The 13,659-nt window shown below is 46.6% G+C and overlaps 1 protein-coding gene across 3 annotated transcripts in view; it reads left to right on the top strand.

The window, feature by feature from the left end:
• Positions 1-13,659, top strand: part of MYPN (myopalladin) — a 103,763-nt gene that overhangs the window by 35,244 nt on the left and 54,860 nt on the right. For all 3 annotated transcript variants that reach the window (XM_077350789.1, XM_077350790.1, XM_077350788.1), the window contains exon 2: positions 10,484-11,413. In XM_077350789.1, the coding sequence (XP_077206904.1) occupies positions 10,485-11,413 (929 nt within the window). In that variant the 5' untranslated portion in view covers position 10,484. The remainder of the gene's footprint in view (positions 1-10,483; positions 11,414-13,659) is intronic.

Here is a 13,659-nt window from a genome sequence, read left to right as displayed (position 1 = left end):
AAATGGGTTTACTCTTCCACAGTAATAAGAGGACTTCTGGTGCTTAATTTTGGCTGGTTCAACCCCCCGAGCTTGCAGGATCGAAAATGGCAGAACTGTTGTATTCAAAAGAGTAGAAAATATTGGGGGATACCCTGAACTGGATGCAATACTTAGCGAATGCTTGGGAGGGAATGTAAGCCGTGTAGAGGCCAGGATTAATATTCAGACATACTTGGAAAATCAGATCACCGGTTGAGAAGGAACTGTAAAGTACATCATTATGTAAGAGCAGTCATTCCCAGCCTGCGTTACTAATAAGATAGGGTTATTAACCAGGGTTAATCTAGAGCCCCAGAGGGATAACTCCATTAGGATATATACTATGTATAAAGGTAAAGGTATCCCCGAGAGCCTCTTGTGGCGCAGAGTGGTAAGGCAGCCGTCTGAAAGCTTTGCCCATGAGGCTGGGAGTTCAATCCCAGCAGCCGGCTCAAGGTTGACTCAGCCTTCCATCCTTCCAAGGTCGGTAAAATGAGTACCCAGCTTGCTGGGGGGTAAACGGTAATGACTGGGGAAGGCACTGGCAAACCACCCCGTATTGAGTCTGCCATGAAAACGCTAGAGGGCGTCACCCCAAGGGTCAGACATGACTCGGTGCTTGCACAGGGGATACCTTTACCTTTACTCATTTTACCGACCTCCGAAGGATGGAAGGCTGAGTCCACCTTGAGCCGACTGCTGGGATTGAACTCCCAGCCTCATGGGCAGAGCTTTCAGACTGCATTTCTGCTGCCTTACGACTCTGCGCCACAAGAGGCTCATAATATATATTATATAATATATGTGTGTATTATTTATACATACATACATACATACATACATACATACATACATACATACATACATACATACTAGGATTGCCAACCTCCTGATGATGCCTGGAGACCTCCCCAAGTTACAAATGATCTCCCAATCACACAGATGGGGAGAATTGCTGCTTTGCATGGTGGGCTTTATAACGGCTGAGATGAATGCTTCCTTGATTTGCTCAGGCAAGATACTACACAAACAAAAATGAAACTGACTTCTTATTTAACAAGCATTTTATTTTATTAACTAGATTTCAAGCCCATTTTAAACTGTTATAAAATGGGCGCTAGACAGCTCCCCCCGAGAACGGAGAACGGCGTTCTCTCGCCCTGCGGAGCGCCCTCGCTGCAGCGAGGGGGCTCCGGAGGCCAAGAGAAGGCCGGCTCCCACCACCCCCACCCTCCCCAAACGGCGAACGGCGTTCTCTCGGCCTCCGGAGCGCCCTCGCTGGCGCCACGGGCTGTGTACAGATGATGCTATGCACATTGTAAACATGTGACTTTCAGGGGCATGGCGGGGAGGTGTAGCCAGCTGACATCACTTTTGGGGTTACTCAAAGCCTGAAGAATATTTCAAGGGGTATTCCATGATCAAAAGATTGAAAAAGGCTGTCCTACAGAATGTGGAAGAAATATACTCCTATACAAGTGAATGAAAGCCTAGACCGTCATTTAATATGTAATATTCCAGGGGGTCCCAATTTGTAACTATGGGCCTTCAGGTTTTAGTCTCATGGCAGAGAGACCACATACAAGAAGTGATAAAATTTCAAACACTTCAGTTTAAGAAAAAACACCTCCCAGGAAATACAGAAGACTTGGCTGTTTGCCATTCCCAGTTAAACAAGTTTTTTTTTCTCATATGATTTTGACTCATGTTGTTGACAATTTTTTAAAAATCAGGCACAAGGTATTTTAGTGTGCTGCAGTTGACTGGTAGCCAAGTACTCACTTGCTAAATATAGAGCAAAGAATTATCTTCGGCCACCGGCTAAGAATAGCACACAAAAATTTGATAAAACAGTATGACCCCAAATGATCCATGTTACAATTTCAGCCAGACCTCAGTCAGGTGTTGGACGCATGAGAGTTGTTTTCATTTACGTGGACCAAATGAAACTGCTTTGTGAAATTCACCCTCAGGGGTCTGCTTTAGTGATCAAAATGCCAACTTCTGATGGCGACAGTTCACATGTTATAAAGCATGACCATCATGAAGGTTTTCTATCAGACACGAAACCGAGGGCACAGTTCCCAGGCATGCCTGGGAATCTATTCAAATTGTATGCATCAATCTCAGTAAAACAAATTTAAGAGCCAGCGTAATGTAGTGGTTAGTTGTGGCATAGCTTCTAATCTGGTGAGCTGGGTTTGATTCTCTGCACCTTCACATTCAGCCAGCTGGGTGACCTTGGGCTAGTCACAGTCCTGTTAAAAACTGTTTTTGCAGAGCTGTTCTTTCAGAGCTCTCTCAGCCCCACCTGCTTCACAGGGTGTCTGTTGTGGCGAGAGGAAGGCATGGTGATTGTAAGCTGCTTTGAGACTCCTTCAGGCAGTGAAAAGTGGGGTATAAAACCCAACTCTTTTCCTTCTAAGCCTTCCTTTGGACCATTTTTCTGCACTGTCACAGCCCTCAGGAGCGACTGTTTCCCCCATACTGTACTGAGCTGATGTTGCTTTTGATCATATGAGCACTTACTTCAGTTTAATTATTTTAGCTGATTGATCAGTTACTAGGAAGATGATAATGAAAAAGGGTAGGATCGAGACGGCAATTTCTGCTAACAAAATGCACTCCTGTCAGCAGAACAAAACTTTCTTGCCTGCCCCCCTCTCTTCGCAGCCCATTTATCACCCTGTAATACCACTCTGGGAGTACAGGGGATCTCAGGAGTGGCATGAGGGGCAGACTGAGACTGTGCAGCAGGAGGAAGAAAGAGGAACGGGCAGAAATTATACTTCCCATTCCATTAGCAGTCAATTAGCCCTACCGTGGGGGCCCCAGGCATGCCCAATCTCACCAGATTGCAGAAGCTAAGCAGAGTCAGCCTTGGTTCTTATTTGGAAGGAAAACCAGAATCATGGTATGGAGGCAATAGCAAAATCCACCTCCCAACCTCTCTTGCCTGGCTGCCAGACAATCCTATAATTGTAGGATCTCACGGTGACACTACACACACACCGTATGATAAATAATAATAGCAGGAAACTTACTCTGTATCCTATTAACTGTTTGTAAGCTCTAACGTTGGCTTATGGATGACTCTTGTGCGCCTAACCAACCAAGTTTGGATCAGTCTAGGAAACATCTCAGGGATGAACTAGCATGTAGCAAACACAACCGAAGACAGCAACAGAATACTGGACGATCTTGATAGGCTCGAGAAGTGGGCTAAACTGAATGAAATGAAGTTCAATAGGGACAAGTGTAAAGTTCTGCATTTACGGTAGGTAGGAAAAACCAAACACACCTATATAGGATGGGGGAGACTTGTCTTGGCAGTAGCATGTGCGAAAAGAATCTAGGAGTGTTAATAGACCATACATTGGACATGAGTCAGCAGTGTGACTTGGTGGCTAAGAAGGCAAATGGGATTTTGGGCTGTATCAAACGGAGTATCGTGTCCAGATCACGGGAGGTGATGGTACCGCTTTACTCTGCTCTGGTTCAGCCTCACTTGGAGTACTGTGTTCAGTTTTGGTCACCCCAGTTGAAGAGGGATGTAGACAAACTAGAGCGTGTCCAGAGGAGGGCAACAAAGATGGTGAGGGGTTTGGAGACCAAGACGTATGAAGAAAAGTTGGGGGAGCTTGGTCTGTTTAGCCTGGAGAGGAGACGACTGAGAGGGGATCTGATAACCATCTTCAATTATTTAAAAGGCTGCCATATAGAGGATGGAGCAGAGTTGTTCTCTCTTGCCCTGGAGGGATGGACCAGAACCAATGGGATGAAATTAATTCAAAAGAAATTCTGTCTAAACATCAGGAAGAAATTCCTGACAGAATGGTTTCTCAGTGGAACAGGTTTCTTTGGGAGATGGTGGGTTCTCCATCTTTGGAAATTTTTAAACAGAGGCTGGATAGCTATCTGACGGAGAGGCTGATTCTATGAAAGCTTAAGGGGGTGGCAGGTTACAGTGGATGAGCGATAGGGTTGTGAGTGTCCTGCATAATGCAGGGGGTTGGATTAGATGACCCATGAGGTCCCTTCCAACTCTATGATTCTATGATTCTATGTCACTCCCCAGAGATGTTAATTGGCAGATCCATGGAGCCAGAGTGAATCACCTCTGTCCTATTGACTTGAAAGGGAGAATTGCTTAACTGAAATCAATGGGACTTTAAAGGGATTTCGTTGCATTAAAACTTTTACTTTGTTGCGTCTTCACTAAGAACTGGCCACTTGCGGTTGCTATTTGGCCACTAGCAGTTGCATCACTCCAGTACCCCAGCTCTCCAGTGGGGAATCCTCTCACTTGAGAAAGAAGAAAAATGGCTGCCGTCCAAACAAACTGCTGCATTAGGGATGCCAGCCTCCTGGTGGAACCTGGGGATCCCTCAGAATTAGATCTCATCTCCAGACTACAGAGATCAATTCTCCTTAAGAAAATGGATGATTTGGAAGGTGGACTCCATGACATTGTGCTCTACTGAAGTCCATGTCCTTTCCAGACTCCAGCCCCAAATGTGCAGGACTTTCTCAAACTGGATCTGTTAGTTTATTCCCCCTCCCATCCTTTGTCAGTGGCCAGGGGGACCTGGCAGCCCTATGCTGCATCATAAAGCAGCTGAGATGTTAAATACTCAGATTAGAGAAGTTTGCTGGACTTCTGACACATCTAGAGGGGCAGCTGCTACTCCATGGTGAATATGATGCTAGTAGCTGTTTGTGGCAAGTGAGGAGATTTTTCAGGCAGACTGACACACTAAACCCTGCGTTAGATTCCATTTTCTAAGTGAAGAGTTATCTTCTAACAGAGTGACTATTTTCTCAAAGGAAGGAGTCTTTCTCTCATCTTCTTGAGAGTCTTTGGATCCAGTTCTTGCTGGAGGGACAAGAAGTACTATTTTACAATGTGTTGAAACAGTGTGTGAGGTATTCGTAACTTTAGTATGTATTTAAAGCCAATCTCTGTTCATAGATTTTTTTTGGTACTGCTTTAAAAACCTGAAAATACTATTCAACTAAAGAATAGGGCAGTGGGACAAAAATGTACACACAAAATGTGAGGGATTGAAAGAGGTGGTGGTTTGACCTCTGCTGAAGAAACCATTCCTGGATCCATGCAGTCCAGCCAGCTACCACCCTGTCTTGCATTTCTAGGGAAGAAGGTTGAAAGGGCAGCTGTGGACCAATTTTTAGCATACCTAGAAGAAACTTTGGTTCTTGATTCTTTTCATTCTGGCATCCAACCTGGCTATGGGGTTGAGATGGTTCTGGTCACCCCTATGGGTGACCTTTGGAACCAAGTTGACCAAGGCAGGTCAGCGCTGCTCGTGTTGCTAGACCTCATGGCAGCGTTCAATGTAGTAGACCATGAACTTTTTGCTCATCATCTTGCTGACTCTGGACGATGGGGGGCAGTCCTTCAATGGCTGAATTCCTTCCTTCAGTGTCATGGACAGAGGGTTGTGATGGGAGACAAACCGTCATATGGTTGCCAACTCCTTTGTAGGGTGCCATTGGACACAGTGCTGCCTCCCACTTTATTTAACAACTTAATGTGTCCTCTTGCTCAGCTGGTCCGGGTTTTTGGAACCTGCTTGGTGTAGTGGTTAGGAGTGCGGACTTCTAATCTGGTGAATCAGGTGTGATTCCCCATTCCCCCATACGCAGCCAGCTGGGTGACCTTGGGCTCGCCACAGCACTGATCAAGCTGTTCTGACCAAGCAGTAATATCAGGGCTCTCTCAGCCTCACCCACCTCACAAGATGTCTGTTGTGGAGAGAGGAAAGTGAAGGCAGTTGCAAGTTGATTTGAGACTCCTCCTGGTAGAGAAAAGCAGCATATAAGAACCAACTCTTCTTCTTCTTCTTCTTCTTCTTCCACCAATACACAGATGACACACAACTCTACCTTCTGATGGACAGTCATCCTGACTCACCAGCAGAAACATTCACCAGTATTTGGAAGCACCGATGGTCTGATTCACACACAGCCAACTGAAACTCAACCCCTGAAAGATGGAGGTCCTGTGGCTGGGGAGGAAAGGGCCAGGAGAGGAAGCATGATTATTCTGCCTAGATGACAGTTAACTGACAGTTACACAGTCTGCTAGGAATCTGGGCATGATTTTCGATGGCTCCCTAGCAATCAAGACTCAGATCACCAGAGTAGTGCAGCTGGCATTTTACTATCTTCAGCAAGCAAAGCCAATACCATCCTATCTGTCCGCAGAACACCTAGCTACAGTGATCCACGCAATAGTCACCTCCAGGTTAGATTACTGTAACTCTCTCTGTGGGCCTGCCCTAGTCCCTGACCCAGAAATTACATCTGGTCCAGAACGCAGCATCACAGGTCCTCACCAGAATACCTTGGAGGGCCCATATCCAGCCTGAATTCCAGATCAGGTTCAAGGGTTAATGGCCTTTAAGGCCATTCATGGTCTGAGCCCAGCATACCTGAATGACTGCCTGACTATATCCCCCTCAAAGTACTTTGTTGTGCCAGCACAAACAGATTAGTGATCCCTGGACTGATGTACATATGGCCTCAGCCAGAGCCAGGGGATTCTCAATCCTGGTCCCTACCTGGTGGATTGAGCTCCTGGAAGAATGGCAGGCCCAACTGGAGCTTCCACAGCTCTGAAGGGCCTGCAAAACTGAACTCTTTTACTAGGCCTTTGGTTGGAACCAATCAGCAGCAGAACACCAAATGGGCCCTCCTCCACACCCTGGAACTGAGATGGGCCCTCCTCCACACACTGGAACTCAGACCCACCCTGGAATTGAGATGGGAACAGCCATTAGGCTATGCCGTTAGATTAACGTCATAGACTGACAGCTATAGCACATAAGAATGTTTAATGATTTTAAATGTTATTTGTTCTAACTAACAAAAAAGCCCATTGCAACCAGGAATACAATGGGCACTAGGACCCAGGGGACACCGGCAGACACAGATCTCCCTCCCTCCCTCCGTCTCTCCTTCCCTCTATCTCTATCGCAGCAGGAGCCATAGGAGGTTATCAGGGCTGTTTGTAGCAGGGAATGAGGGATCGTTTTGGTGGCTCTGTGTGTGTGTGTCTCTCTCTCCCTCGCAGCAGGAGCCATAGCAGGCAATCAGGGTGGGAGGGCGGGAGCTGTAGGTACAGGGCCAATCAGAGAGCGGCCAGCTTTGCTGATTGGCCGTATTCCAACTCGGACAGCCAGGACACTCTCCACCCCCAGGGCTGTTTCACAAATATTAACACGAACAATGGATAAGGATGTTTGTTGTTCTCTGAATGTAAACTACCCTGAGACAGCTGTGCTAAGAGGGGTGGTTAAAAATCAAATAATTAAAAAAGTAAACAGGGTGTCTTGAGCAGAGAGGAAGATCTCTCTCTCTCTCTCTCAGCAGGAGCCATAGGAGCTAATCAGGGCTCGTTCCTAGCAGGGAATCAAGGCTCGTTTGCAGTTTGGGGCTTGTTTGCAGTTTGTCTCTGTCTGTTTCTCTCTCCCTTACAGCAGAAGCCATAGCAAGTAATCAGGGGGCGTTTGTGGTTTGGCAGGGCTCTCTGTGTCTCTGTGTGTCTCTCTCACGTGTCTGAGAGCAAAGTGTCCAGGGAAGGAGGGCGGGTGCTGTAGGGGCAGGGCTAATCAGGATGTTGCCAGCTTTGCTGCCCTATTCCAACTCAGACACCCTGGACTCGTTCCACCCCCCACCCCCCAGGCTGTTTCACCTGTATTAAGAGGAACAATGGATAAGGATATATACACATACACATACGCACTAGTTGTTAAGTGAGCAGGAAGAAGGTTGCAGGCTGCTGCCCACGCCTGCCAGGGGCCACTATAAAAGCAGACAAGAAATGGCCCCCTACCAGTGGTTGTGGTGGGAGCAGAGGGGGAGAGGGGTGGAGGGCAATGGCATGAATGCCGATTTAAAAGTGCCCTGGCACCCCCAGCGGCCCCCTCCCCACCGCCAGTGCTCACACTGTGTCTACCCCCCTACAGGGGGGAGGCTGTCCAGAGGAAGGGTCCAATTCGGACCCTTCCTCATCACGGACACATCCCGCCCCAGAACCCCTTACCCTTTTATATAGTCCGTGGCGCCCGTGGCGCCACGGGTGGTGTTAAGATGATGATGATGATGATGATGACGATGTATATCACATCCTGGCCACAGATTCTGGTTTGAAGGATCTGAACTAACTTTCACTAGTGTGTAGATGATCATTTGATAATTAAACCATGGTTTCCCATTATGTCCAGACTGAGCCAGAGTTGTCAAAAGGGCCGGACAAAGCCAAAGCAACCTATCCATCTAAAAATCACTCTGCCCATAGAATACATTTTCGTTACCTGCATGTTGGGTAAGGCATGAGCGTCTGTAACTTCGGCACACAGCGCAAGCGTCTTCTGCTGCCTTAGTTCACCAAGGCTTTTTCCGATGTTGTACTTAACATAGCAATAGCTCCTCTGATGTGATTCCAGCTCCATATCTAAGATCCCAGCTGGCTACTTCTCACTGAACTTGTCCATTGGCTTAAGAGTCCCTCTTTGCTGTACAGTAGAGCTAGTCAAAATTCCTGTCGTGCAGCTCTCAGGCATCTACAAACCACCTGCCACTTCACAAGGTCATCCTCTTTCATGAACTCAGGAGCACTGAGCCTTTGGTCAAGATCTATGGCTCCCTTTGATATAGACACTATTTAAAAAACAGATGTTTGCACAGGATGTTCTTAAGGGACAGTTTGGAACCTTCAGGTACTGCATTAATACACTCTTCCAAGCTCAGAGTTTTGTAAGATATAAAAACAGTCACCTACTTTGAAACACAGTTATAGACAGGATCATAAGACTATATAGGAAGAAGGCTTCTACTTGGGGGAAGTATTTCAGGAGATGTTAGGTTACAATAGAGAATGGCATGTATGGGAGGAATTTCAATTTTTACTATATAAATCATGGCTGGCTGGCTGGCTGATGGACCCTATGACAACTTTATCTGGCTCTTGGGAGCCCTGTGAAATTTTGAACGGTTACCAATCTGCCCACCCTTTGACTCATATGCTAATTCCGCACACAGAGGATAATGCACTTTCAGTGTGGTTTTGCAGCGGGGTTTTCTTGTTCAAAGAAGGAAAATCTACTTCTAAAGTGCACTGAAAGTGCATTATCCAATCCGTGCAGAAGGAGCCATATTATTTTGAAGGTGGAAATAGATAATGTTCCACATTCAATTAAATAAAAAGGAAATAGTTCACATTCAATTTACGTGTCTTTTTGGTTTTATATATAGTTCCCTGTATTGTTGTGGGTGGCCCAGGCTAGCCTGATCTTGTCAGATCTCAGAAGGGAAGTAGGGTTGGCCCTGAGGGGGTATTTGGATGGAAGCCCATCAACGAAGTCTAGGGTTGCTACTCAGAGGCAGGCCATAAATAGGCTGAGACTTTACCACATCTTGAGAGAAGGCAGGCATTATGGAATCATAGAGTTGGAAGGGGCTATACACGCCATCTAGTCCAAACCCCTGCTCTGTGCAGGATCATCCTAAAGCATCCAACATAAGTATCCATCCAGCCGCTGCTTGAAGACTGCCAGTGTTGGGGAGCTCACCACCTCGTTAGGCAGCCCATTCCATCACTGGACTACTCAGAATAAATGGTATAGCCTGAACTCCTCAGATCTTGGAGATTAAACAGGGATGGTACTTGGATGGGAGACCACCAAGGAAATCTCTGCAGATGAAAGCATTGGCAAAACACCTCTCCTTCTCATTTGCCTTGCCATGTTAGTAGCAACTTGACCACACTTACTTATGTATGTCCTGTTATACCTGAATGCGTGCACATGGCAGGAGGGAGCACTTGCTTGGGGAGGGGATATAGGTCAGAGGTACTGCCTTGCATTCCATTGGTCTGCCTCAAGCAATGGGGGAAATCATTCTACCTGAGGCCTTGGAGAGACAGCTGCTGTCCGACAATACAGATCAGGGGTGACCAAAATGTGGCTCTCCAGTTGTCCAATAATTGCAGTTCATGGACATCTGGAGAGCCACAGTTTAGCCACCCCTGGTACAGACAATGCTGGATCAGATGGCCCTCTGGACTATGACTCAGTGTAAGGAAGGTTCTTCAATTTCCTTATAGATTTGGGAGGGTCTAGTACAGCAAACAAAACTCTTTGTCCCAAGTCGGTGTCTTGTCTCCTACTAAATGGTGAATTTTGAAACCTTGCTTCACCCTAAGGAGGCTTACTCCAATGGAAGAACCTCTCTTGTCATACAAAGAGGAAGGCCTCAGATTAGCTCCCAAGAACGGCCATCTCAGACTTGAGCTTTATGACCCTGTCTACAGAAAGGAGTAAGGATGGTCTTTGACAGTTTGCATTCCTCTCTGCTGAAATAAACAAAAAATATGATTCCATGCTAGCTGTCACCTTATTGATTAGGTTATAGTCCTGTTTGTACTCTTTGTCAACAGCATGCAAGACAATACTTCAGAGTCTTCGACTTCCATTACTGAACTTCTGCGAGAAAGCTACTTGGCGGAAAACAACCATCAAGAGAATAGTGAACGAAGTAGATCAGAACCATCTCCGCATTCGTTCCATTGCGGTGGCCTTGCTGGGACTCCCGAGGAGGTGGCTTGTCCAGATGAGCTCCCAGATCTTTCTGCCTTTTTGAGCCAAGAAGAACTGGATGAAAGTGTGAACTTGGCCAGGCAGGCCATAAGTCAAGACCCACTGGACGTCAAGCAAGACGAAGCACACACCCACGTGTTTTATCCCTCTGAGTTGAAAAAGACTGTTCCAAGCAAACAATTCCAGTCTACAGACTCCTCTCCTTCAGATAACGGCCTTCTCTACTCCAGTTCTTGTCAGGAACATGGCAGAGACACAAAAAGTTCCAAGGAAGGCTCTCAGGACCTAAAGAAGCAGCAGTCCAGTTCAGAGACAGAATCCAAAAAGGAATTCCTCCACAAGGCCGCAGACTTTATTGAGGAGCTTTCTTCACTTTTCAAAGCACACAACTCGAAAAGGATCAGGCCACGGACGTGCAAAAACTACAGGAGCAAACTTGAGTCTAAAACCAAAGCCACCCAAGACAATAGCTCTGGTTTCTCGAATCTGTCCGAAAACCGAGAAAGGCCTTGTGTTCCAGTACCTCAGGACTTGGATCAAGTTGAGCCCTTACTCGACAACCCAGATAATCCTCCTCAAGCAGACTTGGAAGCTGTAGATCAATTAGAGAGTCCAGGGTTAACAGCAGAATCTCCAGAGCCTTTTTATCCCGAGGGGCCTGTAGGCCAACCCCCGCATTTTACTCAAAAGCTGAGGAGCAGAGAAGTCCCGGAAGGAACCAAAGTGCAATTGGACTGCATTGTGGTAGGAATCCCATCACCTGAAGTCAGGTAAACATGACCCTATTGTATTTCCGCAAAAGAAAGTCCTTGAGGGCTGCCAAATGTTTTTTTTTTTGTTTATGGTTTTTGCAGTGTGTCAAATTAAGCCTGATCTGAAAGCTTTCATAAATAAATACATAAATAAAAACATGATGATAAAAATAAGCCTTTCCTTTGATCCATGGGTCATGCCAGAGGTTATCATCCTCTGTTATAATCCTCTTTCAATAATCATACCTTCTCTCGCTTTGAAAAAATGACCAGCCATGCTACACTAATCATAGGGAGGTGAGTCTCCAGGTGGGGACCTCCTGGAATTACGGCTCTTCTCCAAACTACAGAGATGTTTCCCTGAAGAAAAGAGAGATGCTTTGGAGGGGGGACTCTCTGGCTTTAGACCCCATGGAGGTCCCTGTCCTCCCTAGGCTCCATCCCCAAATCTCGAGCAATTTCCCAGCCTCCATCTGGCAGTCCTTACCCCTCACCCCGCACTGGTGGCCAGTGGGGGGAGGGGCTGGCCAGCCTAGACTAATGCTGTGATCTTGATATAAGAATAAATTGGATTGTGTACTTCCATAATGTCAACTGCTCCTTCTTGATGTATATTCCTGTGGCACGCTACAGGGTCATGCTCACAAACTCAGAAAATATCCCAGGGGTGGATGCCAAGTGCAGATCTTACCTAGCTTAAGCCTCTCAGGTTAACGATGACTGCAGGCATGAGTTATCTGCCCAAAATTCCATAAGCACCGGCAACCTGCTTATGAGTTTGTATAGAGCGACTGTGTATGACGCCCCTTTGAGAAAATTAAGGCTATGTAGTGATGCGTTTCAGTGGTGAGTCTATCATGGTGCTTGGGATTACTCTTATTGCCAGTAGCTAGCTGTGGAGAATGCTGATTGGCTGGACTTTGTGGCAGTCACAAGACTGCCTGCCCCCCTCCTTCCTTCAATCTGACTGAGCAGAGAGAAGATTACCTGAGAATTATGTTTGCCAGTTCCTCCCCGCCCATGCTTCCTGAATCAATGTGTTGTAGAAAACAAAACAAATAAAATTGTCCTGACAGTCTGACTGTCAGAGGGTATGTGGGACACGTACTTGCTCTGTAGTGACTTTGTCAGGGCCCCCTTCCTCACAAACACAAAAACACACACAGACATACATCCCTCCCCTCGGTTTCCCCCTTACCTATTGGTTTCCCAACCTCCTCTCTGCTTCCTCTCCCTCACTCACAAAGGCGCATAGAGAGAGACTCCCCCCTTCCCCTCCCATTTCCCCCTTTACCTATGGGTTTCCCAACCTCCCTCCTTCCCTCCAAGCAAGCAATCACACACACATACACACGCACAGAAACTCACTCACTCCTTTCCCTTCCCCCTCATGCTTAAATGCTGTCCTGAATAGCGCAGGGGTGTTGGACTAGATGACCCCTGAGGTCCCTTCCAACTCTATTATTCTAGAGGCCATTCCGCACAACTTAAATGTAGCAGAAGTCTTACCTTTGGTAAACGCTACTAATTCAACATTCCGCATGATGTCGTACACAATCTGCAACACTCCTGTAACACTCCCGCAAAAATCGCTTCGTTGTAACACTTTTTGGGAAATCGGGAAAAGTGGATTCCCCCTGAAAAAAACGCTACACTTCTGAGCACAAGCTGCAACACTTCAGCAAAAGACACGTGCATTCTCAATGTAGCGGTAGAAAGAATGTCCCTCCCCTGCTCTCGCCCTGAACATCCGGAGAAGCGATTGCCATTTTTTCACCCCTTAGACCGGGGAAAGCAACGAATGAGCAAGGCTTCTCCGACTAAAGTCCGTCCACAAAAATGCTTAAGAGTAGAACAAAGCTCCCTACTACAAGTGTCTTTAAAGTTCCCAAGCACAATACAGCCCCCTGCTTGACACTGCCCGTAATTTCGGCCACAAATCGCGCCCATGGGAGGGGGATTTTTTTTTTTACCTGAAGAGTGTGTAAATGATTAAGTGCCAGCTCCCACGCCAGCAAAAAACGTCTTTCTGAGACAATGATTGAACACATATTCATTGCTACGAATGAACACATATTTGTTGCTTTAAAAAAAAACAGGTTTTAAAGGGAAAGGGGCTTTTCGGGAGCACGAACACAACAGTTCATTGGCTGTTCTGTTTGATTGACGGCCAGGGGTGGGAAGAATTGTGGAAAAATATCGCTTCCTTTGTTGCGATTCCAGCGAGACCGGAAACATGTAGGAAATGAATAGACTGCTATTGG

This window comes from Paroedura picta, chromosome 8, assembly GCF_049243985.1.
Source record: "Paroedura picta isolate Pp20150507F chromosome 8, Ppicta_v3.0, whole genome shotgun sequence".
In the NCBI taxonomy this organism is placed as follows: Eukaryota; Metazoa; Chordata; class Lepidosauria; order Squamata; family Gekkonidae; genus Paroedura; species Paroedura picta.
Note: the sequence above shows the minus strand (reverse complement) of the source record. Positions and strands in the feature narration are given on the sequence as shown.